Below are 25,462 nucleotides of genomic sequence, written 5' to 3' on the forward strand. Positions count from 1 at the left end.
ATGCAGCCTGATATCGTTCAGTATTTTGGTAACAGAAAAAATCACAGAGAGATGGAAGTAAATTCTTCAATTAAAAAAAAAAAACCTTTCCCTTCCACCTTCTATTTTATTGTTATTTTGTGGCACTAACACAGTGTTTGGATATGAACTATCAAATAATTTCAACTCATGTTCTTGGGGAAGTTGAACCTCAATCTGTTGGCCACAGTAAGGAGTTCATCCTGCATGTAAATATTCTGAGGAAAACTCGTTTCTCTTCAACTTGGTTTAAATCAAAAAGGAATGAGAAAAAATGTGCTCGAAGCACCCTGATTTGTTTCTTTCCTTCGATACAGAGTGATTTCCTTCTCACTCTGGCTACTTTATTTTCAATGTCTACGTATTTTACGTCTTGGAACATGCACTCTTCACATTGTTCACCATGTGTAAATAGAATGGAAATTTGATTATTACTGTTGAAAGGGAATTTCTTTTGGCAACCAAAGTATAACCTCCTTAATACTCTTTCATATTAAGTACTTTCATGTCAGGTGTAAACTGTTTCAGTTTGTTCAAAATATTATCTTCAACATATTCTATTCATATTTCTTTGTCAAAACTTTCATTTCTCTTCAAAGGATATTTTGTCCTGTAGGCAAAATCATAAAGGGAAATGTAATTTAAGGTGAAAGTTTTAATTCTCAAAATTCTCAGGGATTGTACAAGCTCCAACCCCAAAGCAGTCCTGTTTGATTATTTTCTTTTGCTTGTAACATTTTGCCTCCTAGGTGCCTGCTTACAGTTCGTTTTTACAGTGAAAATGTGGGTATATGCACACCAACTACCCCCCCCACACACACACACACTGTTGCTTCTGTAGATTAAACATAATATATTAACAACAATAAACAACAATACTTTTATTTTATTTTAAGTCTGTTCTCCCACAACTGGCTGACATAAAATGATTTTACAGAACCAACACATGAAATTTGTTTTAAAGGGTTATTTCACCCAAATGAGCTCTAGTAGTATCTAGCCATGCAGATTATGGCTTTATATGATAAGGTTTTTAGGTCTCCCACCTCACATTTATGCTGCCATCCCAGCGCAAATAAAAGTAAGTCAGACTGAAATTTGAACAGCAATATCTCTTTCCAGAAACAGTCCCCGCTTCACTAATCCACAGAGCACACTGTCAACAGTTTTCTTATTGACTGTTTCTTTAGTGGAGAGTAGTTCCGACAAGAATTGTTAGAGCACAGCTTGTTCTTTGGATTATCCAGTCTAAGTGGGGCATTGTACAACAGACTAAATGTTTTGGGGTTTTTTTTATATATATATGTTTCTGCTCAAGAAAACAACTCCCCATATCTCTTCTGATATTGCAGTGGTGTCACAGCAAACATCTTGGGAAAAACCTGGGGTTGAGAGTTCAAATCCCTGTGTGGTTGTTCAGGCTAAACCTTCATGCAGTAATGGTTATGTAATGGGCTTTGGATCGGTGTTCTGCATTCAATTTTAACAACCACCCCCCCCCCCTCTCTCTCTCTCCCTTCAACTTTTTCAGGTTCAGAGATGGTGGAGGCTCAGTGTCAGAGGTTTGAGGTGAGGAGTACAGATGGAGAAAGAGTTCTGTTCTCTGCAGATGAAGAAGAGATCAGCATCGGTACTGAGAAACTCAGAGTCACAGGTAGGGGTACGCACAAAGAGTAGATACCATTAACACCATGAATGCTCCCATGCACTGAAATTAATCTTGTATCCAGATATCTGAAATACAATGTGTATACAATAATGACATTATCATGGCTTTTTTTTGCTGAATTGCAATTAAAATATCTATCATATCATCAAAACAGCAGATCGTGGTAAAGCTATAAATTTCAATTTCTGTGATTAATGCAAGGCAGAGACAGTGGTAGACAAAGTGGACTAATTTCTGTTGAATAACAAGATTACTTTAGGACACACACAGTTTACGGTACATACACACACTATAAGCTCTCAAAACAGAGTGCTTTTGATGAGTGTAACCAAACAAGATTTGTGTCAGCAAGCAGAGCAGATTTCTACTGAATTGACAAAGAGGCCAGAACAAGAGAGATACAGTAAGAAAAAGAGAGACAGAAAGAAAGAGAAAAGAGACAGATGAACAAGACGTCTGAGAAAAGCCAGGTGAGTATCATTGCAGAAAAAAAAGACAAAACAATTTAAGTGAAATTAAAAGAAAATCTAAAAATGAAATGAAAAAATTGTCCTTAGGTTCACTTAGGTTTTTTTTTTCCAATTTTTTTCTCTTTCTCATTTGCTCATTCTCTCTCATGAAATGACAATGAGAAAACCAAGTGGAAATGTGTGCGTGCGTGTGCATGCCTGCGTACCAAAACACACAAATTCAACTTTTATGGCTATCTACACAAATACAAAATACACACCTACATACACATACACCGGCCTGGGTAATTGGGGAGATTTGTCCATTAGGGGCACTCTGAAGGAATAAGGGAGCAGAGGATGGAGGGAGAGCTGAAGGGGTGGAGGTCTAGAGGGGATTGTTGCTGTCATTTACTGTTTGATGGAGGTGAGAGAATGAACAGTGGAAAGAATGCAAATATGAACTCATTCATTCAGCTCATGCACTGAGGTCCATTGGAGTCATGCCATGCTACTTTTTTTTATTTAATTTTTTTAGATTTGTAGAAAGATCTTCTTTTTTTAATTTAAAACGAGTAATATAAATGTCCTCACATTGCTGCCCTCTGGAGTAGCAAAATCTGCACAGCAAAGACTGCACAAATAATGTGGAAGGTTGAATGTGAGTCTGCTGTTTATGGGAATTAGCCAATGCAAGCAAGTGCCATGGCAGCTAGTGTTGGTGTGATACTAGTTGGCTTATTCTTGATTTCCATGTGTAAAAATATAAACCCAGTGTGAAATGTGTTGGTTCCAGTGCAATATCTCTGCTTTGAAAACAGTTCATGGGGATTGTGCACATGGACAGGTGCCACCCAACAGGCTTTCAGAGTGCACAGGAGAGTGTCTCAAACAAATATACATAGAGCAGTAAAACCAAAAGTAATGCAGTCAGTGAGACACATCATTGTATAGAGTAGAAAGCAAACATGCAGTTGCAACACACAAAGAGATCCACCTTTAACTGCCATTCCCACCATTGCCAACACAATTGGTATCATTTCTTCTTTTCTTTTTTTTTTTTTTATAGCAGTTGTTGAGACATTTGTGCAATGTTCAGTGGGTCTTGGAATGAACCTCAGAAAACAAGGTTTCAACTCAAAAACACAAGTTTAGATCTTTTTGAATCAACAACTTTTAGCTCATAGGTACCTTGTGCAGTATTAAGTTTGTAGCAGTGCTGAGTCCTCCGACATGCTTTCCACAGTCTCAGCTGGAACCATGGCCAGCACTTTCCCCAAGTATCTATTCAGGACTTGCAGGCTAAGGCAGACATGCCTGCTGGACATGGGGGTTAAACATTATACATTATACCTGAGCCAGCCTTTTGTATCTACAGTTATCTTCATACCATGCAACTTCCTTGCATTAGGATTAAATGGTTTGGGGGGTAATGCCACTTGGGTGACATTTTTGTTATATTAAAAAAATCCATCCTCATCCTACACACTTCCATACTTCTGACGTTGGTACTACATGCTACCAGTACATGTATTTATTGCTGCGGGAAATATTGTTGTATTTGAACATAATTCGTATGACACAAGGAAGATCCGAGCACTGTGTCATGCATTTTAAGTGTCTGCCAATGCTCCAAGAATAGAGGTATGATACAATATTGTGCAGGCATACACGCAAAAGACCCATGTGATTTATATTCCTTCCTTTCAGCCACTCTTCCCCTCTCTCCAGGGAATGAAGGCGTGGTGTTCAGCCATTCTGTAGAGACCTCACATCTAAGGGCAGAACCCTTCCAGGACCTAAAGTAAGTATTCTAAATCATTTTCAAAGTATGCATGTGAATGTGTGTGTATGTGTCAGACAAGCAGTCTGGCACATTAGTTCACTTCACGAGTTCCACTTGTTGTTAGTATTTTAGTTGTGGCAGAATATTTATGAAGTGTATGTTTTTGTGTATAATTACTAAGATAGTGACGCCACAAATAACAATTTAGGGAAATCTGTGTTAGTATGTAAAACCTTGCTGGGTTAGCCTAGTAGCCAGTCCCGTGGTACAGTGTGCTCATGACTTGTAATTAGCTCACTGCAGAATAGGGTGTACTGGTGATTGGCTGTCTGACAGGCCTGAAAGAGGGAACAAAAGAAATCTGGGCTATAGTGTACAAGGATGAGGCTGTTACCAAGTGGAGTCCTACACTGATACATGAACGTGAACACACATAGGGCAGGTTAGATAAGATGATGGTAACTGAAAGAAGGTCATGGTTTATCTTTTGTTTTCACAAGTGTGATAGAAAAGAAGACAGTATGAAACAGAGTACTTGTGACCACAGGCAGCTCCTCAATAACGCTAACGCACCAGACTGATCAGTGACAGGGAGACCAGCAGTTTGAGCTGCTGGTCTCCCTGTCACTGCATCAGCTTACTGTGTGTATGTGTTTATAACTTCTCCTCATCCCCTCTTCCTTTGGGTGTCTTTCTGGGGCGTATGAAGTTCCTTAATTACTAATGTGTCAGCCTCATTTGGGCATTGTCAGATAGGATTAAGTTGAAGTGGCCTTTGGCCAGAAAGAAAAAAAAACCTAGAATGGCAGGAAAGGAAAGAGATAGGGGTGTATAGAGAAAGGAAGGGGACGACAAAGAAGTGATAAGGCATGGTGGAAACCAGGATGCAATGCATGTTCTGTACAAGGAAACAGAGTAGAGATGAGAGGAACAGACATAACTGACTGAATAGAGTGAGAAGAAAAAAAGACATTGAGATCAGACACTAAACAGGTTAGATAGAAGAGGAAGCAAAGCTGGAGAAGGGGTGATGAAGAGGACAATCAAAACATAGAGGAAAAAGAAGACGGAAGGCAGAGGAAGGTGACAGAAAGTATGGGGGGAGGGGATAGAAGTTAGTGTATAGAAGAATAGATTAGATCAAACTGCCTCCTGCAGGGACATTGAGTTGTAGCAGCAGCAGATAATGGGATACAGCAAAAATATGAATTCATTCAGGGTGTGCAAAATGGCAACAGTTACTTTTTTTGAGACAAGTGGAAAATATAGAGAAGTTGAAAAAATTGAACCAAAATATAGGAGCAGTGGTTAACAAAAAGAGTTGCAAGATTTGTTTATTTTTTTATTGACTGGCTTTAGAAAGAGGCAGTGAATTTGGCGAGACAGTGTTTGGGTAGGCCGACGACACCGCATGACATTCCAGCCTTTATGACTTTTTTTATATATGGGGAATTGTTAAGACTATACTGGTCGCTTGGTATTCTTCGTGAGTGTTTAATGTCTTTATTCAATCGTGCATTTAGTCAGTTTTCATCAAGCATGGCGGCAGCACCAAGCTAATATTCTTTTCATTTTATCGCACTGAGTAAATTGTGTGCTTAAGATGAATGTTAGCTCACGAAAGTGGTTGTTTGACTTTTTTAGTATTGCCTGAACAAAGGCTTTGTCCTTGTATTTGTGCCATTCTTTTAGTCTAACGTATTCATGCTACTTTAAATCCTAAAAATAATAGGTGCCCCATTGGCTTAGTAGACTCTTACCTTGTGATTGCTAAATCCTCGGTTTGAATCCATCCTGAAACTTCTGCCAAATGTCTTCATTCTCTCTCATTCCTACCCCGTAGAGTCTGCTCAGAAAAAAAAAAGAGCCATGTGTAAATCTGTACTGTACTCGGAATCGGTACTCGGAAAACCGTGCGCACAGATTACGAATCCAAGAGCACGGTTTATAAACGGTGCGCACGGATTTGTAAAATGTGAGTACAAGTTTACAAATGGCTCTCTGAGCTTTTCTCAGCTGACCCTAGGGAGGCTCGTTACATTCCCCAGTACTCCAAGCAATATCCTTTTGAAAAAAAAAAAAGAAAAGAAAAATGTGTCATGTAAAATAGGTTTTAGAACCAGAGATTAACTGAGATGACTTGGCACATAGGTATGAGATGGATGGACAGAGAGAGACAAAAATGATGCTTGAAAACAAATCAAAATGGGTAGTAGAGGAAATAGGACCACCTGCATATCAGGGGATCAAAGGAGAAGAGGGGGAGGAGGCATTTTGAGGACTGGGTGAACTAGAAGAAGTTAGATTAGTTGAAGGAAACAAAGGAGTGAGAGTGCAAGGTGTAGGGTTACGTGGGGATGGAAAGATACAGAGAGAAAGGAGGAATGAGAACATTGGGTCAATGGACAGGTCAGTGCAGATAAGTAAGGCAGTGAAACCTGTGGCGAAGGCCTAAGGTGAAAAAGGGAAAGTAAGCACTTCAGTGACTGGTGTTATAAATTCAACGCAGCAAATCCTAACATAAGGGCTGTTTTGATTTTCAACAATTTCAACAGATTTTATGTTATTAACACCCCTGTGGAGTGACATAAAAGAAATTATTGCTGTTAAAAAAGCACTTAATTCGTCAGTTTTCATCATAAACATCATCATCATCATAAACAAGACTGTCACCACTTAGGAGTATGAATATATTGACATAGAAAACAAATATTACACACATTCATTCATGCATGCAAACAAAAAACACACAACCATACATATATCTTTAAACACATGCATTAACAAGGCAACGCACCCAAGTACACAAACACAGAGTTAATTAATTAAAACACGTTAAGGACTCAAACATGTGGCATGCATTAAGGGAAGCCACTCATCCCACACACGGCATTCAAACATCATTCCTGATGTTTGAATACATCAGGAAAAGGAAGTGACATGCATGAAGTGAAACCTACACACACACTCAAACACATTGCACTGATTATATCACCTACTGCAGGGTTCATGAAAAGCACAGAAAAATAACACTGATAAAAAGGCGATTACATGGTTCAAATACTTCCCCCTCTGTTGTCAGTCATTAGCTGTTAAATGGTAGGGAAAGAAACAGACTGAAGCATAGTCATTATCATGATGTTTTTTTTTTTTTTTTTTTTTTTTTTTTTTCAGTTTTTAATTGAGGTGTATTCAATAAAAACAAAAAGAGAGTACAGGTTCAATTCTCTTTTCCTAATTCATAGGCACATTTTTCATTTTCCACCCAAGATTTTAATCCCTTTCTGGTTATAACTTTCTTTGTATCTTTCTATCTATCTGTCTTTTTTCTCATCATATCTTTGTCCTCATCTCTCTGCCGCTTTCTCGTTCTCATTCTGTCTAAATCTTTCCACATGTGCGTTCTTTCATTCTGCCCCCCCCATCTTGTTATGAAAAGTAGAGCTTAATGTAGTGAAGGTAAATGGGACATGTAATGAGCGGATTGAAGTCCATTTAAAGCTAATGATCTATTTTACTGTTCAACTGCGATAAAAAGGGGAGAAGAAATGAGAGAAACACAGACAGATAAATGGTACACACTTCACGTGATAAAGTACAGGTCAGAAAAGTTCAGAAATTCCTATTAAGAAAGGCTTATTGGCTTTATAACTTCTGCAGATAAATACATCTTTTTCTATATTTTATTATTGCACATAGAAATTTGTATGTAATGTGGCTTCATTCTATGCTGGTAACAGAATTAACAATGCAACAGACTGGAAAGAGAGTAGATGAAAGATTAGATCAGACTCTAAACATCAAGTTATATTTGAGCAAATGCAGAATAAAAGGTAAGTTGAATGTGGAGAATAAGTACTTGACAAGCTAAAGTATTAAACGGCTTCAGTCCTTTATTTAAATCTCCTGTAAAACTAAAGGACTTCAACTACCATAAAACCCAACAAAAACAAACATGTAGGCATTCGTATTTGCATTGTTTCTTTTCCCTGTGTGTGACTGATTCAAAGTAGAGGTAACTGTAAGGCAGGCTTTAGGTCATGTAATGTGTCAATCACAGTGACCACAGCTGGATTCGCTGAAGATTTCTATCATATTGGTTGTTTGAAATGCTTCAAGAATATGAGCGGTGATAGTAGATGCAACTGAAGCTAAAGAGACACGAATGCACAACACGGTGCTAAAGCTGGGTTATGCTAATAGCACAGAAACAAACCGCTCAGCCGCCTGCTTTCCAGAGAACACTCCAGGACGCTATGCCATGCATCTTCAAAGCCTCTGGTGTGATCGCTGTAAGCCATGTTCACACTATTCAGCCTTTTTTTTTTCTTCTTTTTTTTCTTTCTCCAAAGTGCTTTCCCACTTTAAATTGTACAGGGAGCGGCCGGGAGGCAGACAGAAAGCTGTCGCTTTGAAAAAAGTGCTGTGGCTGGCATCTTCTTAAGCAGCACAGTACAACATTTTAGAGAAGCATTCGTGACTGACTAAATGACATGAAAAAAGAAGTGGGGACTGACAATACATAATCAGCCAACAACAACAACAACAAGAAACAAATTGACTGTGTTGTGGGAGTTTCTAAATGTTTAAGAGGTGTAGCTGTTACAGTTTGCTGATATAATCAGTGAATCACTGTGACAACAAAACTGATTGTCATTTAGTAGCACTTTAACTACAAAAACCACAACAGTGTGAACGCAGCCTTAGGTAGACGATCATCATTCCCAAATGCAAAGATGTCAAGATTTACTGAATATATAAAAGCCAAAAAGGCAGCCTGATAATAAGGAATTACAATAATCCATCCTAGAATTAACAAAGCATGGACTAGTTTTTCTGCATCTATTTGAGACATTTTGCAACGTTACATAAGTGAAAAAAGGCATTCTTTAAAGTTGTATGTGTGACTTAAAGGAAGTATCCTGATCAAAGAGAACCCGAGATTCCTTACAGTGGTGCTGGAGGCCCGAGCAATGCTATCTAGAGTAACTATATCATTATCTCATGTGTTTCTGAGGTGTTAGGGGCCAAGTACAATAACTTCAGTTTTGTCTGAGTTTAAAAGCAGAGAATTGCTGGTCATCCAGGAATTTATGTCCTGAAGGCATGCACACAAACTGAAATCAACCTGATAAACAGGACTTAAACCAGCTTAGAGTGGGTCCTTTAATGCCAGTTAAATGTTCCAATCCTTTGTCCGATGCAATTAGGAGATCATTTGTAACTTTCACCAGTGCTGTCTCTGTGCAATGATGCAGTCGAAATCCTGACTGAAAATCCTCAAATAAACTATTATTATGTAGAAAGTCTGATTGGTGACAGCTTTCTTAAGGATCTTACAGAGTTTAGATAAAGGTGTATAATTGGCTAAAACACCTGGATTAAGAGTAGGCTTTTTAAGAAGAGGTTTAATTGCATCCGATACATAGCCAGTTAATAAAGACAGATTGATCATATCTAGAAAGAAGTGCAATCTAAGGCTAAAACTTCCTTAAGCAGCCTAGTTGGGAGGGGTTTAAGAGTTAGGTTGATGGTTTACATGAAGAATTTGTTTAATTTAGTTTGTGAAGGTAGATGGGAGGAGGGCAGTCTAACTATATACCAGGTAATATGGATCCTCTGTTTGAAGATCAACTGGTCCCAGTTGAGGGCAGGAGGTGATTAATTTTTGTCTCCTAACAGTTAGAATTTTATCATTATAGAAGCTTGTGAAATGGTTATTACTGAGAGCTATAGGAATACATTGATCTCTGTCAGCCTGGCTACAGTGCTCAAAATAAACCTAGGGTTGTGTTTATTTTCCTCTATTAAAGATGAGTAATAGACTGCTCTGGCATTACACGGGGCCTTCCTATATATATTTTAAGACTATCCTGCCAGGCTAAGCGGGATTCTTCAGGTTTAGTAGAACGCCATATCCTTTCAAGTTTTCGCATCGTTTGCTTTAATATGCGGGTTCGGGAATTAAACCGTGGAGCTAACCTCTTTTATTTTATTATCTTCTTTTTTTAAAGGGGCAAAAGAGTCGATTGTTATTTTCATTGAGCCTGCGGCACTATCAGCATCATCAACAAGATGATCAATTTGAGAGGGACTAAAGTTAGCGTAGTCCTCTGATATATTGAAACATGGCGGTGAATTAGGTGCTGATGGAATCACTTCCTTAAATTTAGCTACAGAACTATCAGATAGACATCTAGTAAAGACTTTTTTGCCCAATGGAGTGTAGTCCAGTAATAGGAATTTAAAAAGTTATTAAATAATGGTCAAATAAAAGGATTCTGTGGAAAGACTATTAAATGTTCATTTTCAATGCCGTAAGTCAGAACAAGGTCGAGGCTGTGTTTAAGACAGTGAGTTGGTTCATTTACACTTTGAGTGAAGCTAATTTAGTCTATTAATGATATAAACGCAGTGCTGAGGCTATCATTATTGATGTCTATATGAATTTTAAAATCACCTACTATAATTACTTTATCTGTGCTAAGGACTAAACTTGAAAACTCTGAGAATTCAGATAAACACTCATAGTACAGAGCATGGTAGATTATAAAAAATAGAATAGGTTTTAATGTTTTCCAGGTTGGGTGTGAAAGACTAATAACCAGGCTTTCAAATTGGTTATCTTTGAACTTAGGTTTAGGATTGATTATTAGGCCTGAGTTGAAAATGGCTAGAAACTCCACCTCCTCGGCCGGTGCCTCTAGGAATGTGAGTATTAATATGACTGGGGGGAGTGGATTCATTTAAGAATACATATTCATCATGAAACAGCCAGGCTTCAGTAAGACTAATTAAGTTAATATGATGATCTGATATTAGATCATTTACTAAAACAGTGCTACATGGTAGAGCTCTACTTTTTAAGAGTCCACATTTAATTCTCCTATTTTATTGTACTTTTACAGTGGTGGTCTTAATTTTGTACTAGATTTTATGTACAATCCTCTTCTGTTTGTTTTTGAGTTAATTAATTTAGGTGGTCGGAGGCAGACACAGTCAAGACAAACAGACACCTGCCAAAGTACTCAAAACAGCCTCTATTATAGTTCCACGCTACAGTAGGTGTCTGCAGGACCACATTTTACCATGATGACGCACACACACACACACAGACTCACATCCGGTGAAAACAATACGCCCTCCGCTGTCACGGCTGGTAATAAAGAAGCATAATCCGGGGGCACCAACACTACAAGAAAGAGCACTATTTCGACAAACAAACAATAATTAATCAACAATTAAGTGACCAGAAAAAGCCTGAGCAGTCTCACTCAGCAACATGACCATGCTGACGCTAGCGGACATTGGGTTAACGGAGGTCTCTAACTTCATCTGATGCTTGGCTCCAAAGCAGAGAAAAAACAAGCTGCTGTACAGTCAATATCTTCTTATCTCTCCCTCTGTGCTGCCTTCTCCCCTATCCAAGTGGGGTCATGAGAAGGCTCCCTGTGGAGACTGAGCCCTAACTCAGGCAAGGGCATCAGAGAAGGATTTGTGCTCTGTGCCCCTTCCCCCATATCTAACTCTATTTCCATGTATCTATCTATCCCTCCATCCGAGAAAGTTAGGTTCAAGAGGACTGCAGAGCCCTATAAGACTCAGGGACATGGGAAAAACTTTATTTAGAAAGGGTAGAATACCGTCAGGTAAAAGTTTAAAGAGTTGGCTTGGGACAGTGAGTTCCTCAAATATGGAGCCAGACATAAAAGTATATACCAAAAGAACACACCAGTTTTCAAAGAAAAGCTGGTAACTGTTAAGAGCAAAATTCAAATACTGTATTTCTACATGATTTACATAACAGATCGGTATTAGAAATGGAGGAAAGAAAGGGGAAATCTCAAGATTAGGGTCATTTGAAGCATCAGTCTTTTTCTTACACTTCACCTACCTATTCTGTCTGTCTGAATCACAGTTGGTGCTCTAATGCTAGAGATTTTAGAGGATAATGCTAATACAAGACTAAGGAAGAGAGTTAATGTTGTGTATATAGTGTATCCAGGTAAGGTTACACAAAGAGTGTGTCCACAGCAATTTTTGATTTCTTTTAGGAGCGATGCCCTCATTTTTAATATTGAGTCTACACAAAGTTTTATGGATCTGACCCCAAAGATTTTCAGATGTTTAACGGTTTCCCACAATATCGCCAAGGTCAAGTTTCAGGAAAGTCACAGAAAGACATTTGTCTTTGATTTGATAATGACTTGGTTAACCTTTCAACAATATGCAAGGGGGTAATAGTGAACATATTACTAAAATTGTTATTTGTATAAATACTGTATATTTCTTTTGCATTTTGTAATTAGTAGAATGTTTTGGTTACAAATAAAAACAAAATATAAGAATTTCTAATTTCTGTGGACCCCTGCAATTGATGCAAACAGGATCCCTAAAACCCCAGTTTAAGAGCCATTAGACCAACGTGCCCCCCTACCTGGCAGGGGAAAAACCTTGGTAGAGAGAGAACTGCTTTAACATTAAACCATTCCTAAGTGGACGTTTTGCAACGTAAAGCACTAATCCACCCAACACAGACCAATAAGAGTAATTTATAAGACTGGGACTTTGTTTAACCCTTCCTCCCCACAACTACTCCCTCATTGTGTTACTTTTAAGGAGAATACGTTTTTATTTTGTTTTTGCGGTTTTCATTTTAAATTGTTGTAGCTTCTTTTTCACCATTTATGCTCAAAAATCCTCACATGGGGAGATCAAACCCTATCGAGTCAAACATTCTTGTTCCCTGGTCTTGTGTCCTTCCTTTTATGTTGTATATTTCCTTCCAAATTAAACCAGATCCCATGGCGAGGTCAACCTCTGAAAGTAGCTTTAGAAAAAGGCAGTTGGTCTGTCTCCATCCCTTTGTCCTGTCCTTAGAATTGCCTCATTCAGTGGTTTTTCAATCCGGGTCTTCAGGAGTGTGGCTGGTTTTTCTTAGTGGGTGGATAAATGCTGTTAATTGTACTCACCTGGTGTCCCAGGTGTAAAATAGAATCTCATTAAATAGGAAGAATGATAGTCAGCGGGGCTCTGAACACACACAGAGAGAGAGAGAGAGAGATCTTTAAATTAAAAAAATTAAGGGCATCCCTTTCTACCCTCAGTTCTCCAATCTATCTCTTCATCCCAGCAAGTAAAAGACTACCTATATGTGTTGAAGGAACAGTGCTCTTTCTCTGCCTTTTTTTTTTAACCATTTCTTCCAGCTTACATTTTTTCTTCTTCATCCTAACCTATGTAATAAATGTACAGCTGTGGTTTTCTGATTCAAGGCTGGGACCAAAAGTTTTTATACATGTTTCTCTGTAGTAGGTCCCTAAATGACAAGAGCAGTAATATGACCTAATGGCCTTGGGTCCTAGGGGTACCTCCAGTTTAACCCAGTTACAGACTGTAAAATGTTAAAATGTAAAATGAGTCATAGATGTAGACAGTGGGGGAATGATTCACCCTGTAGCCATCATTTTCCTCCTATCCCTAACACAACAGTTCACTCAACTCTGAATTGTTTCCAAACAACTAAAGTTGATGTTAAGGCCAGAATATATATAGGTATGCCTGTGAAAATTCTCAGTCATCCAGGTCATGGTATTCTGTAAGTGCTATGCGAGGCAACTGGACTTGAAGTTCTTGAAAAAGTTTAATCTCTCATCCGAAAGGCTTCTTCAGGTCTACCTGACTAGTGGGAAGTTCCAGGAATATTTCCTCTTGTGAAATCACTAACACTTGTGAGTCGTTGAGGTCACTTTGGTCATTGACCCTCCCGGTCATCATGTGTGTTGTTAGAATCACATGGGTCAAGGTCTGGATTGGTGCTAACACTTTGAGGGTCGTTAGGGTGACAAGTGAGTTGTTGACCCACCCTGCCATCATCAGAGTCATTGAGGTCACAGGAGTCCTGGTGTGGATAGGTGTTCACTTGTCTGGGGAAGAATTTAGAACTGCATTGTATCAGGCTCACAGGTGGTGTCTCAGACCACCTCCTCTGTTTAGTGACGGTTGTTCGAGATTGACATAGATGGCTTCTTTCACTCCTCTTTCAAACCATCGGTCTTCTCTGGCCAAAACGCGTACATCACTGTCCTGAAAAGAGTATCCTTTGTCCTTAAGATAGGTGGACTGCTGAGTCCTGACCTGAGGAACTGGCTCTCCTGTGTTGTGCCATGTACTTATGTAGCGGTTGTTTCGTTTCCCCATGGTACAGGTCTGTGCATTCCTCGCTGCATTGGACTGCGTAAACTCCGTTGTTCTGCTTGTGCCTGGATATTTTGACCTTAAGGTGGACAAGTTTTTGCCTCAGTGTTACTGTGCTTGATATGCACAAGGATGTTGTGTTGATAACATCCCCGTGCATTTCAAGCCCAGTAACACACTTACGAAATATATAGTTACTTAATTTTTCTTGTTTTTGTGAAAAAAATATTTGTATAGTATTTCTCCTTGAAACCAGAGGATATTGACAGAGTAATAAATTATGATTATGATTCTCAGCACATGGCATAGTCATTATCTTGAATAATTAAATGGCCAAAAGTCAGAGGTTGAACAAATAATACACAGTGTCTTGAACCTCACCATTAGAGAAGTATACTTCACATTTACCTCTCTAACTGAGGTTACAATCCTCAAATTCCTAGTAAAAACAACATTGTGAACTGAATTAGGCCCACTTCCCACGCACATTTTGAAGGAGTCTCAGAGCAGTGATGATCTAACCAGGTTTTCATGTGTGCAGCCAGATGGAAGAGCATGGTGTAGGATCACAAAATACACCACCTAATTAGCTCCAAAAAAGTCAGAAGTAAGCCCGCCCCTAGCTGTTTTTTGATTAAAAAGTTGGGGTTTGTGTCAAGTAATTGGAAATCATTAAAATTTAGAATGAGCCCCACATTCTCTTTGAACTGCGCCTTTGGGAAAAGCTTCCCTTCACACTACAGTTCCCCTTAAAGAATAGCATTTCACTTGCATGATGGTATTGAACAATGCCTGTTTTTTTATGCCTAGGGTCAACTTGATACCAGGATTGATTGCAAGTTTGGCAGAGAAAAACATTGGGCTTTGTTTTTATCCTTCGTTGTCTCTCTCCTTCTGTTCATTCCCTTCATGCAGTGCTGTCTTTAGGGGAATTCAGAGTGTACTATATGTCTCCCACGATTGTAGATTGAAAACCTTATACTACTGCTTATAAAGCCTATTTTATGGCAGGATTTTGACCTGCTGTGAAGTGAAAGTAGAAATGTCTCTATAAATTAATTCAGTGTATTGACAACTTTTTAGTCAAACACTGGAGTTGTCATCCCAGGTGCCAGAACCACATATGCGCTCCTTGAAAAAGCACATCATTTCCTACAATTTGCTGCCCTGGGATTGGATTGGACGCATCTAACACCTCCCTTTTCATTGGTAAAACAAGGACAATCAGCCCTGCCCTGCTCTGTTTTATCTCTCATTGATTAGACACGCAGAGAAATCATTGAGAACAGAGAGAGAGAGAGTAAAGGCAAGCAAGCACGGTTATGGGAACGATCCATAATGTATCTGAATTTCTGTGTGTTTTTGTGTATTTGTTAGTCTGTCATGTTCTACAAATTGATTCAATTCTTTTTCCCAGATGTTGACATTTGGTAATGAGGGTCCTAACTTTTAGTTAGACAGTCTGATCTGATCTGATAATGATGTGGCTACTGAGGATTTGTGGATCAAATTATTTATCCCCTGCCCTGACAGTAGTCATTTACTAGTGAGCATCCCAATCTGATATTTATATTTTCCTTTATAATATAGCTGTACAGTACATCATTGGGGTATAAGTTAATAAATCCAATCCAACTGAGGTAAGATAGACTCAGCAATTTAATATCCGAAAAGCTTGCATCTCAGCGTTTCTTTAATGATCATGACTATCAGGAACGTATTTTAGTGAGGTTCGTTTAAAGACATTGCCAGAAAAAAACTGATTGCATCTCAAAGCACAAGAAAGAGCACATAAGAAACCTGTGAGGACTAAATTATATGTTGTAACTAGAATGTAACTTTTAGCAACAACATTAAAAATCACACTATAAAGGAGCAATATCGTTCAGTTTTGGTTTGTGGACAAAAAGAGGAAAAAGTTGAAGTCATACATTGTCGAAGTGGTAAGACAAAGAAACTTTCTACAGTCTGGGCAAACCTCAGACTTCCAACACTAAGTTTGGTAAGGGCTTTTACATTATGTACCTGTCCTATGGACTTACCAGCCCTGTTTCCTACAGCGGAAACCAACTAATGTCCTACTAATTTGTTTTGGCAAAATATCTGTTAATGGAAACAGTGGCAACATTTTTTTTCCAGTGTAAGATGTGCATCAAGCAAATTGTACAGTAGGTAGGTGGCCAGGGTGGATGTTGGGCATATAAAGCACAGAACTTTAATACCAGAGTTTGGGATTTGCATCTTGAGTCCCTCCATAGCTGTGTTTAAGCACTTTTGTTAAGGTTAGGAAAAGAAATGGGGTTTTGGTTAATACTAATAGAGTAAACATGTCCTGTTTTATGTCCTTTTCGATATTTAGCCAAGACCTTTCTCGGTCTTTTCCTAGCCTTAACCAAGTGGTTAGTTATCAAACATGCAAAGGGAATCCTTGTGTATGTTCCGCACAGTAGCTGATGGACCGTAAATTCCTGTGATGTTTGGTGTCAGCTGAAAGTATAAAATTTCGCACCAACTCCCAAATTAACTTATAGTGCATAGTGCTTGCTACAAACAGTATGGCTACATGGTACACTAGACGTCTTCTTTAATAACATACTGTAGATGTCTCCTCTCTACTTTCCTATGTAACAAACTGCTCCCATGAGTCATCACTCCATATTAATGCGAATTTTGATTGATTTTTTTTGTGTTTTTTGTTTTTTTAATTGGTTCATAGAGTTTTGGAACTCCGCTACAGTAAACGGTACACATTGTTGTTCTTTCATTGTTTGCATATGTTGATGGTGTTTATCTTTGTTAGCTATTGTTTATCAACTGCTATCTATCATCAGATGCTGTTGTACACATCTTGAGGGGGAATATGTGAAAACAACACCAAGTAAAATTCTTGCCATATTGCCACACATCTGTTCCTTGTTTAAATTTAAGTGTGTGTGTGTGTGTGTGTGTGTGTGTGTGTGTGTGTGTGTGTGTGTGTGTGTGTGTGTGTGTACACGTGTGTACGCACACTCAGCTGCTCTGTGTCTCCATGTGTGGGTTGAAAAGATAGACGTCTGTTAATATCAGATTTTGCGATGGAGCCAAGTGTTCCACTGTGGATAAAAACTATTACAAATGGCTAGAGGCTGTTTTGGCTAGACACTGAAATCAAAGCAAATAAATAACATTAGAAAACACCCAAAACACACACACACACATAGAGACACACTCACAGATATTCAAAAACCTCATGTGCATACACACACATGCTCCTAATCCAAACACAGCAACAAGCAGCTGTATTGTGTTAGTGACTAGCATGAGAAAATCGGACATCATGGTGGGATTTCAAGGTGAGAAAGTAAAAAGAAACATCCAGAATCTGCAGTAAAATGCAGTGACAAAGACCAGCCTTGGAACTGTTACTTGAAAAATTCACCATCACTTTTTGATCTTCATTTGGTAACAAATTTAGCTGTAAAGTGAGTAAAACCGAAATTTGAGTATGTTCCACAACTTGTTGTTGATAATAATTGTGTTCCTTGCCGCTCTGATAATGATAAAGGCATAGTACTGTTCCCTTGGGATACCAAATAGTTTTGTACGTGCTGACTTGGGTGGGTTATACTATAGTTCAGGTAATATCAACACATTGTCACTCCCAAGTCATCACATACAGACGCTTGGTCAGTACCCTTTTGGCATCACTTTTTAACGCACTGGGTATCCCTTTAGCATCATTTATCAACATGCAGGGTACGCTACAGCGTGAAAGAAGCATTACATTTATTAATGGCAGCAGAGTCACCAGAAGGTGTTTGGGTGGAAAGCAGGCATACAGAGCTCACAACTGTCACACCAGAGACCGGGGTTCGCCTCCAGAGTCCTATCTGTGGTTAGGTTTTGGCAACAAAAGCACTTTGGTTAAGGTTAAATTGGCTAAGTTGTTCCCATCAGCAGGTTAATTTTGAAAATAATTTTGTTGAAATTATTTAGGGAAAATACTGCACATTTCTGAGTAAGACATTATTTAACATTATCACAACTTAGAATTTTTAAAGTAACTTAAATATGTACAGTATGCTACGTCCACTTGGACTTTTCCAGCTTAGGAATGAGCACGTATTCCTTTTTTTTTTGTTTTGTTTATCATTAATTTTATAAAGTCTTATATTTATCCCTCATGGCAGCTTTGGTTATACTGCTAGTAGTCACAATAAGCCCAGGGGCTTTGTTCTTCAATATCACCCATGTGACTCAGGGGGCCTCGTTCAAGAAGGGTGCAGAGAGTATCTGAAGCACACCTATCTTCATTATGGTTTGCATTGTTTTACTTTTGACCAGAGAGAAGACCATCTGACACCTCAGACACATATATAAAAAAACATGCATTACGGCATCCATCATGTAACTTCTTTTATTTTAGGAATGTTGACCTTAATGCAAAGCAGGCTGGGAAGTATATGCAAATAAGCTAGCAATATTTCTGAAAAACGCAAATTGATGAGCTAAGTAAACAATCCATCTGACATTTTATCAGCTGAACTCATAATTATTAGCATTAGTGAGATTATAAATTATCAGGACTTCCTCACTTTTGTTGAAATAAGAAACTGGCTTTATTTGTTGGCATAATTTCAGTTTTTACTTTAAATACTGATCATTTAAGTTTCTGTGGCCTAACAACCCCTAGTTGTTATTTATGCCAAAGAACATAAGTTTCAATTTTTACAGTGTACAGGAAATTTATAATAATTACTTTTTTTATAATTAGTAAAAAAGCCAGTTTCAGTTTTGATATATGATAATATTCCACTCTATTAGCAGATCTTACAACTTTATGATATTTCTACAAGTCAATATTCAACTAACCTTGTCCAAAGGTCATATTTTTGTAGTGATGAGACAACAGAGGGAGAGAGTGGAAAGAGCTAAAGAGAGTGTGAAACGAAAAGAAGCAGACTAAAAAAGATAGCTCTAGTCAAATATGACAGTGAGTGAAGTGAGAGACTGGAAGGAGAGGGGGTGGAAAAGAAAACATAAAAATTAAATGAGGAAGATAAAGTGGTGGGAAAATGTTACAGTTTTACCAGCAGGATTTCTCTGTGTGTTTTCAGCTGAGAGAGAGAGAGTGAGCACAGCCAGAATCCAGCCAGGACGCAAGGCACAGGCAGGAGGAACGAGAGAAATGCAGATAGGGTGACTGTAGGAGGGCAGGCAATGAGGCAGAGAAAGAGAGAAAAGCTTATGATTTTCTCTGCCCCAATCTTTCTTTTCTCCCTTTCAAAACACTCTCTCTCTGCTTTTCCCCCATTCTCTGCTCCATGCTCCTTCTCCAGATCCCCTTTTCTGTCTCTTCATGTCTCTTTGGGTTGTTCTCTGTCTTTTCTTCTCTTTCTGTCCACTGGGGACAGAAAGATATCTACCTATTGTTGTCTGTCTTTTCTTCCTTCTCTCAATGTTCTACATGTTTCAGGAATGTGGACTCTGCCTCTCACCTATTTATTTTAAGTATGTAATGTATCTAATGTATTCTAATTCTGTATCTATGTATTCATTTTTTTCACTGATGTATTACAAATAATATCTTTCTTTGATCTGATTTGAACAAAACCTAAAATAGCGATGCATCTTTTCACTGATGTTCACTACAGGTAAAGCTCTGAATTAAAGATTATAGCCAGCCCTGTCTCCCTTCACCTCATGTTTGAGAGATTTAGAGGATTAAGTTTCACTTTCTTGAAACACCTTCTCTTCACTTTTTCAGCTTAGGCCTATACTCACTTGTCCTAAAGAATCCCAGGTTTATTCATTTGCATGCTCAACATACACTGATACACAGTTCAGTCACTTATTTTGAATTTGGACTGACCATTTGACATCAAGAAGAGGTGAGGTTTCATGCATCTTAGGCTACAGATTGTGGAAAATGTTCTAGGAAGTAGTCTTATATTCACCTTAGTCACACACACAAACAAAAAAAAAAGAAAACACTGAAAGAAAAATTCTTCATAAAATACCTTAACCTGCGCTCAACGCAACATACAGTATACTCTGTTTATCTTTGGTTTTTGCTTCTTTGTTGATTAATGTTATCTTTGATTGCAGTACATCATCACCAGCTGAATAGTGCATCTGATGAGATAGAAAAATGTGCGCTTTGTGCCACAAGCTTTTATCAGCACAAAATGCAGTCAGTGCAGTGTTTTCTGTACATTAAAGTGGAGCGGTGGGTTTAGGTGCCTCTCCCAGGGGCACTTTATCAGTTTTTATGGGAGCAGAGTGATATTCATAATCTCATTCCCCAACTTATGTTCTTCCATCTAAGCTAAACTTGCACACTTGCAGATAGGCGTCTAACCTGTGAATCTTTCGGTGAGGACACACTGTCTTCCCATTTTGTATCTGTTGTGTTAATCTTGGTATGTTCTGCTGTGGCAATTACTTACAAGATTATCTTCAGAAATGTGTATTTGTTCTTTTCTTATCTATATCCTTCTCTATGCTACTGTGAATGACCAACTTCCCCACAGGGATCATTAAAGTTTCATCCGATCTTTAGAAAAGTAAAAGATAGCACCCTTTGCAAGGCATATTAAATAAAAAGGACTGCAGTACAGTTGCTAAAGATGTCATTAATGCAGCAAGGGCCTGTAGCAGCCTCTTAAGATGATGTCTTATTCCAGTGTCACACTGTGCCTGAAGTCTGCCAACATGATTGATTCCTGTGTGAGCAACTGAACTTGTTCAAAGGCGTTCTTTTGAGTTAGCTGAATATTATTTCTATCAAATAAATAGCTTCATATCTGACTTCTTACACCTGAAAAAGGTTAGTTTTTTCAGGTTTCTGCAGACTGCTTACCTCTTGTCACATCATTAAAAAAGCTATGTTGCTTTACAGAAGCCATGAAACTCAGATGGATAAAGACAACGGCCACACTACTGGGACTAAATTCACGGTTTTCTTTTTATTGCCTTTGTGAGAGCTCTAATTTCTCTATAGCTTCTCTGCTCAAAAGTGTTTTCTTTCAAGCTCTGCTGTATGGAATACTGATAAAGTACAAATGGAGCAAAGCTTAGACTGTCCCGCAGTTTTTCTGACATATCTACAACTGGGAGCAACGCAAATACAAATATATATAGCTTTCTGTGTTTGTCTGCATTTGTTCAAGAGTGTCAAGAAAAACAAGAAAGGTTTCCTTGTTGGGCAGTTTGTGTTTATTTTCTTCTGTTTGAAAGCAGCAAGGAGACTGTAACTTGATGTTGAAATATGTTAGTACTGTAACTTCTTTCCTCATGGGGCAAATTAAATTAGCCTATGGCCTTCAAAAGATGCAAATATTAGGACTGTAATAGTTACACAAGAAAAGCAAGTTTTACTTCAGCTGTTAAGTTTTGTGAGGGTGAGAGATGGACTTTAATGTGCAGAGTCATATGGAGGTGTTTCAGTTTAGTTTTTTCCATTGTTTTCATTTTTTTATTTTCTATTTGTGATAGTGTGAAAAAATTCTATATTGTTAGGGGCCAACATTTCATGAACTTTCATTAACTGTTTTTTTTTGTGACCAGATTGTGCTGGGTAGATGGAGGTGTGCCACTGGACTGGACACAATGTTGTTACCTTTGACATTTTTATCTCTCAACCATCCATTCTCTTTCCACTGACGTCTTTCTTTTTCTTACTCTTTCTTTTTTCCATGCACATTTCTAACTCTTTATAGCAAAAACAAGTCGATGAACAATGAACGTAATGGCTGAAGATGTGACGTAGTGAAGCTAGTCTTTGACTACTGATTAAATTATCAGCTTGGTGCCCCATCGGAGGCACAAAGGCATGAAATTGCTTGACATTTTTCAGGCATTTCCTCAGCTACATTTCACAGTGAGAGCCTACGAAAGTCCTTTTGGAGGAACTCAACAAATATGGCAGGAAGCGTGTTCTGTAAAGGCGGACAGACGTACAGCACATTGAACACCACGTAACTAATGTCTCATGTAAAACAGCTGTGCGAACACAAACTGTTGGGAAGTGTGCAGTAGAATGACTGCTGGTGAATACACTACCGGAAAGGAGATTTTGTAACTTCTTAGGCTAAATCTTTGCACATAAATACACGCACACGCTATGATACACAAATAGAGCAAACGCATTTAACCACAAATTGCTTGGCTGAAATTCAAATTGAAGCACCTAAGGTTGCTGAAGTAAAACATTTACTCCTCAGTGGTCTTCATCTCCTCTTTCACACTAATCACCTGCGCACACATTCGCAAAAAAACGTCTCTTGCTCTTTCTGGTACACACAAACATACACACATTCTTTCCAGAAAGACAAGCCTCTAATGTACCTTGACTCTCTCCTGTCCCTCTTCACTAACTCAGTAGGGACTTTTATAACTTTTTAAAACAGCCAGGGGCTTTCTCTCTTTTTTTTTTTTTTTTAAACATCTGCAGGATTCATGGAGCGATTAAAGCACGCTGCATCACCCTCACTCATCCAAAACATAGACTCACTGCATAAGTCAAAAGGCTTTGGAAATGCCATATTTCTGCATTCTGTCTCAATCTAACTCTCTAAAAGTCAAAGACTGTCTTTTTTCCTGTCTTCAGTCTTGTCTCAATGCATCACTCAGCACCAAGTTCTTAAAGTGCTTCTTGGACAGGGTTGGATGGTGGTGGCAGGGTCACTGAGCAGATGACGGCGCATTTAGCGTGAAAAGGTTAAAGGTTTGCATCCCAAATGGCAAGGTGGCGATAAGGTGGTGTGGCCTTCAATGGATCTGAAGAGGAAAAGGGCGAGATGGATTACAGCCAAGTCCCCTGGGAAATATAACACTACAAATCCCCAATTTAACATTTCCAGCAAGATTTTCTGCCCTACTTCTCACATTGCTGTCGAAAAAATACACCAAAATGAAGTAATTTCTCTTGAAAGAAGGCAGGTTCACCACACAGCCAGAGGATCAAGCTTTTACGATCTACCATCTCAAGGGAAATTCCATCAAGTCAGCCTTCATGCACAAATGAACTACAGTGGCATGAAAAAGTTTGGGCATCCCTTCTCAAAATTTCTGTTACTGTAAATAGTTCAGTGAGTAGAAGATGAACTAATTTTCTAAAAGGCATAAAGTCAAAGATGACACATTTTTTTATTATTTCAAGCAAGATCCTTTTTTTATTTCCATCTTTTACACTTTCAAAATAACAAAAAAGGAAAAGCACTCAAAACACTTAGTAACACCCCCTTTGGCAAGTATCACAGCTTATAAACGCTTTTTGTAGCAGCTAAGATTCTTTCAGTTCTTGTTTGGGGGATTTTAGCCCATTCTTTCTTGCAAAAGGCTCCTAGTTCTGTGAGATTCTTGGGCCGTCTTGCAGGCACTTCTCTTTTGCGGTCTGTCCACAGAATTTCAATGATGTCAGGTCAGAGGTCAGAGGACTGTGAGGGCAATGTCAAAACCCTCAGCTTGCGCCTCTTGAGATAGTCCACTGTGGATTTTGAGGTGTGTTTAGAATCATTATCCTAAACACACCTAGCCATCCTCTTTTGATCTTCAGCTTTTTTACAGACGGTATGATGTTTGCTCCCAGAATTTGCTGGCATTTAATTGAATCCATTCTTCCCTCTACCAGTGACATGCTCCCCGTGGCACTAGCTGCAACACAAGCCCAGAGCATGATCGATCCACCGGTGTTTAAGAGTTGGAGAGGTTTTCTTTTCATGAAATTCTGCACCCTTTTTCTCCAAACATACCTTTGCTCATTGTGGCCAGAAAGTTCTATTTTAACTTCATCAGTCCACATGACTTGTTTCCAAAAAGCATCAGGCTTGTTTAGATGTTCTGTTGCAAATTTCTGATGCTAAATTTTGTGGCGAAGATACAGGAAAGGTTTTCTCCTGATGACTCTTCCATGAAGGTCATATTTTTGCTGCACAGTAGAACAGTGCTCCCACCACTCTAGAGTCTGCTAAATCTTCCTTTTGCAGTCAAACGGGGTTTTTGATTTGCCTTTGTAGCAACCCTACGTGCAGTTTTCTTTGAAAGTTTTCTTGGTTTTCCAGACCTCAACTTGTCATCCACCGTTCCTGTTAACTGCCGTTTCTTAATTACATTATGACCTGAGGAAACAGCTACCTGAAAACACTTTGCTATCTTCTTATAGCCTTCTCCTGCTTTGTGGGCATCTCTTATTTTAATTTTCAGAGTTCTAGGCAGCTGCTTAGAGGAGCCAATGGCTGCTGATTGTTGGGACGAGATTTGAGGAGTCATAGTTTTTATAAAGCTTTGAATTTTCATCACTTGGCCTTTCCTAACGCTGACTGTGAAAAAACCATAGCCCGAACAAGCTAATTAATGTCTACTCTTGCTTAAAATGTTGAAAAGAATGTTTCACAATTAACTTTATGACTTTTGGAGATTAGTTCATTTTCTACTCACTTAACTATTCACAGTAACAGAAATTTTTACCAGGGGTTCCTAAACTTTTTCATGCCACTGTTAACTGTTTTCTCTTTTATGAAGTATGAGCTCTTGAGTGAAAGTCAAATATTCCTGGTCTCACTGAAATGCTCTGAAATGCTATCACTCATTAGTTTCTCAAAATTAACAATTGGGGTTCCCTTGAAAAAACCGAAAGTGGGAACATGGATTTTATGCATGAGCTCTCAAATGGACCGTGATCTAGGAGAATGTGGGAAAAGCACAGTCGTAAATGATAAATTAATGACGGCTGAATGTCATTTAGCTGCTTCAGTTTCAGGTTCCTAGTTCCTGGTACTCACTGCCATACTGTCATAGCTCACTGGGACACTTGAACAGAGCCAGCGTTAATGTTATTAGTAAAACTTGTGCTTTTCATACTATGACAAGTCAAAATGTCTGCTTTTTTTTACAGTGAATAAATAGTATATTTAAGTATAGTGTGTAATCTCTGTAATCAGATGCAGTTTTGCATAAACCGAAGTGAAACAATGAACAGCAATCCTGTTATCATTTAGTTTACTTGAAAGTCTGATAAATGCATTTTCAACAAATATTTCTCCTGGTGAGGCAATAGTGACTGACAACATTTAAATAGGTTTACAAGAGATTAGGTCCAATTCAGGGCCTTTATAAAACCTCTTAAGAGGTTTTCGATTTGGTACAAAAAATTTTGTCTGTAAGTTGAGTGCAGAAGTTATTTGAGCTCTACAAACTGACACCAGATGTCCTATTCAGTGCTACAAACACAGCCATGCCTCATAGGCAAAATCAGTATTTAAACCTAATGGAAACGAGATATACATTCGGTGACTATAGGAGGTAACAGATAGGAAAGAATTGCAGTGGACATCAAACTAAAATATAAAAGTTTAACATAAA

General features: G+C 38.5%; 1 protein-coding gene across 2 annotated transcripts in view; it reads left to right on the top strand.

Annotated features, from left to right (window-relative positions):
- LOC120800623 (zeta-sarcoglycan) overlaps positions 1-25,462 on the top strand; it is a 262,590-nt gene that overhangs the window by 207,439 nt on the left and 29,689 nt on the right. For both annotated transcript variants that reach the window (XM_040146854.1, XM_040146853.1), the window contains exons 5-6: positions 1,550-1,672; positions 3,868-3,940. In XM_040146854.1, coding sequence (XP_040002788.1) covers positions 1,550-1,672; positions 3,868-3,940 — 196 coding nt within the window. The remainder of the gene's footprint in view (positions 1-1,549; positions 1,673-3,867; positions 3,941-25,462) is intronic.

This window comes from Xiphias gladius, chromosome 15, assembly GCF_016859285.1.
Source record: "Xiphias gladius isolate SHS-SW01 ecotype Sanya breed wild chromosome 15, ASM1685928v1, whole genome shotgun sequence".
In the NCBI taxonomy this organism is placed as follows: domain Eukaryota; kingdom Metazoa; phylum Chordata; class Actinopteri; order Istiophoriformes; family Xiphiidae; genus Xiphias; species Xiphias gladius.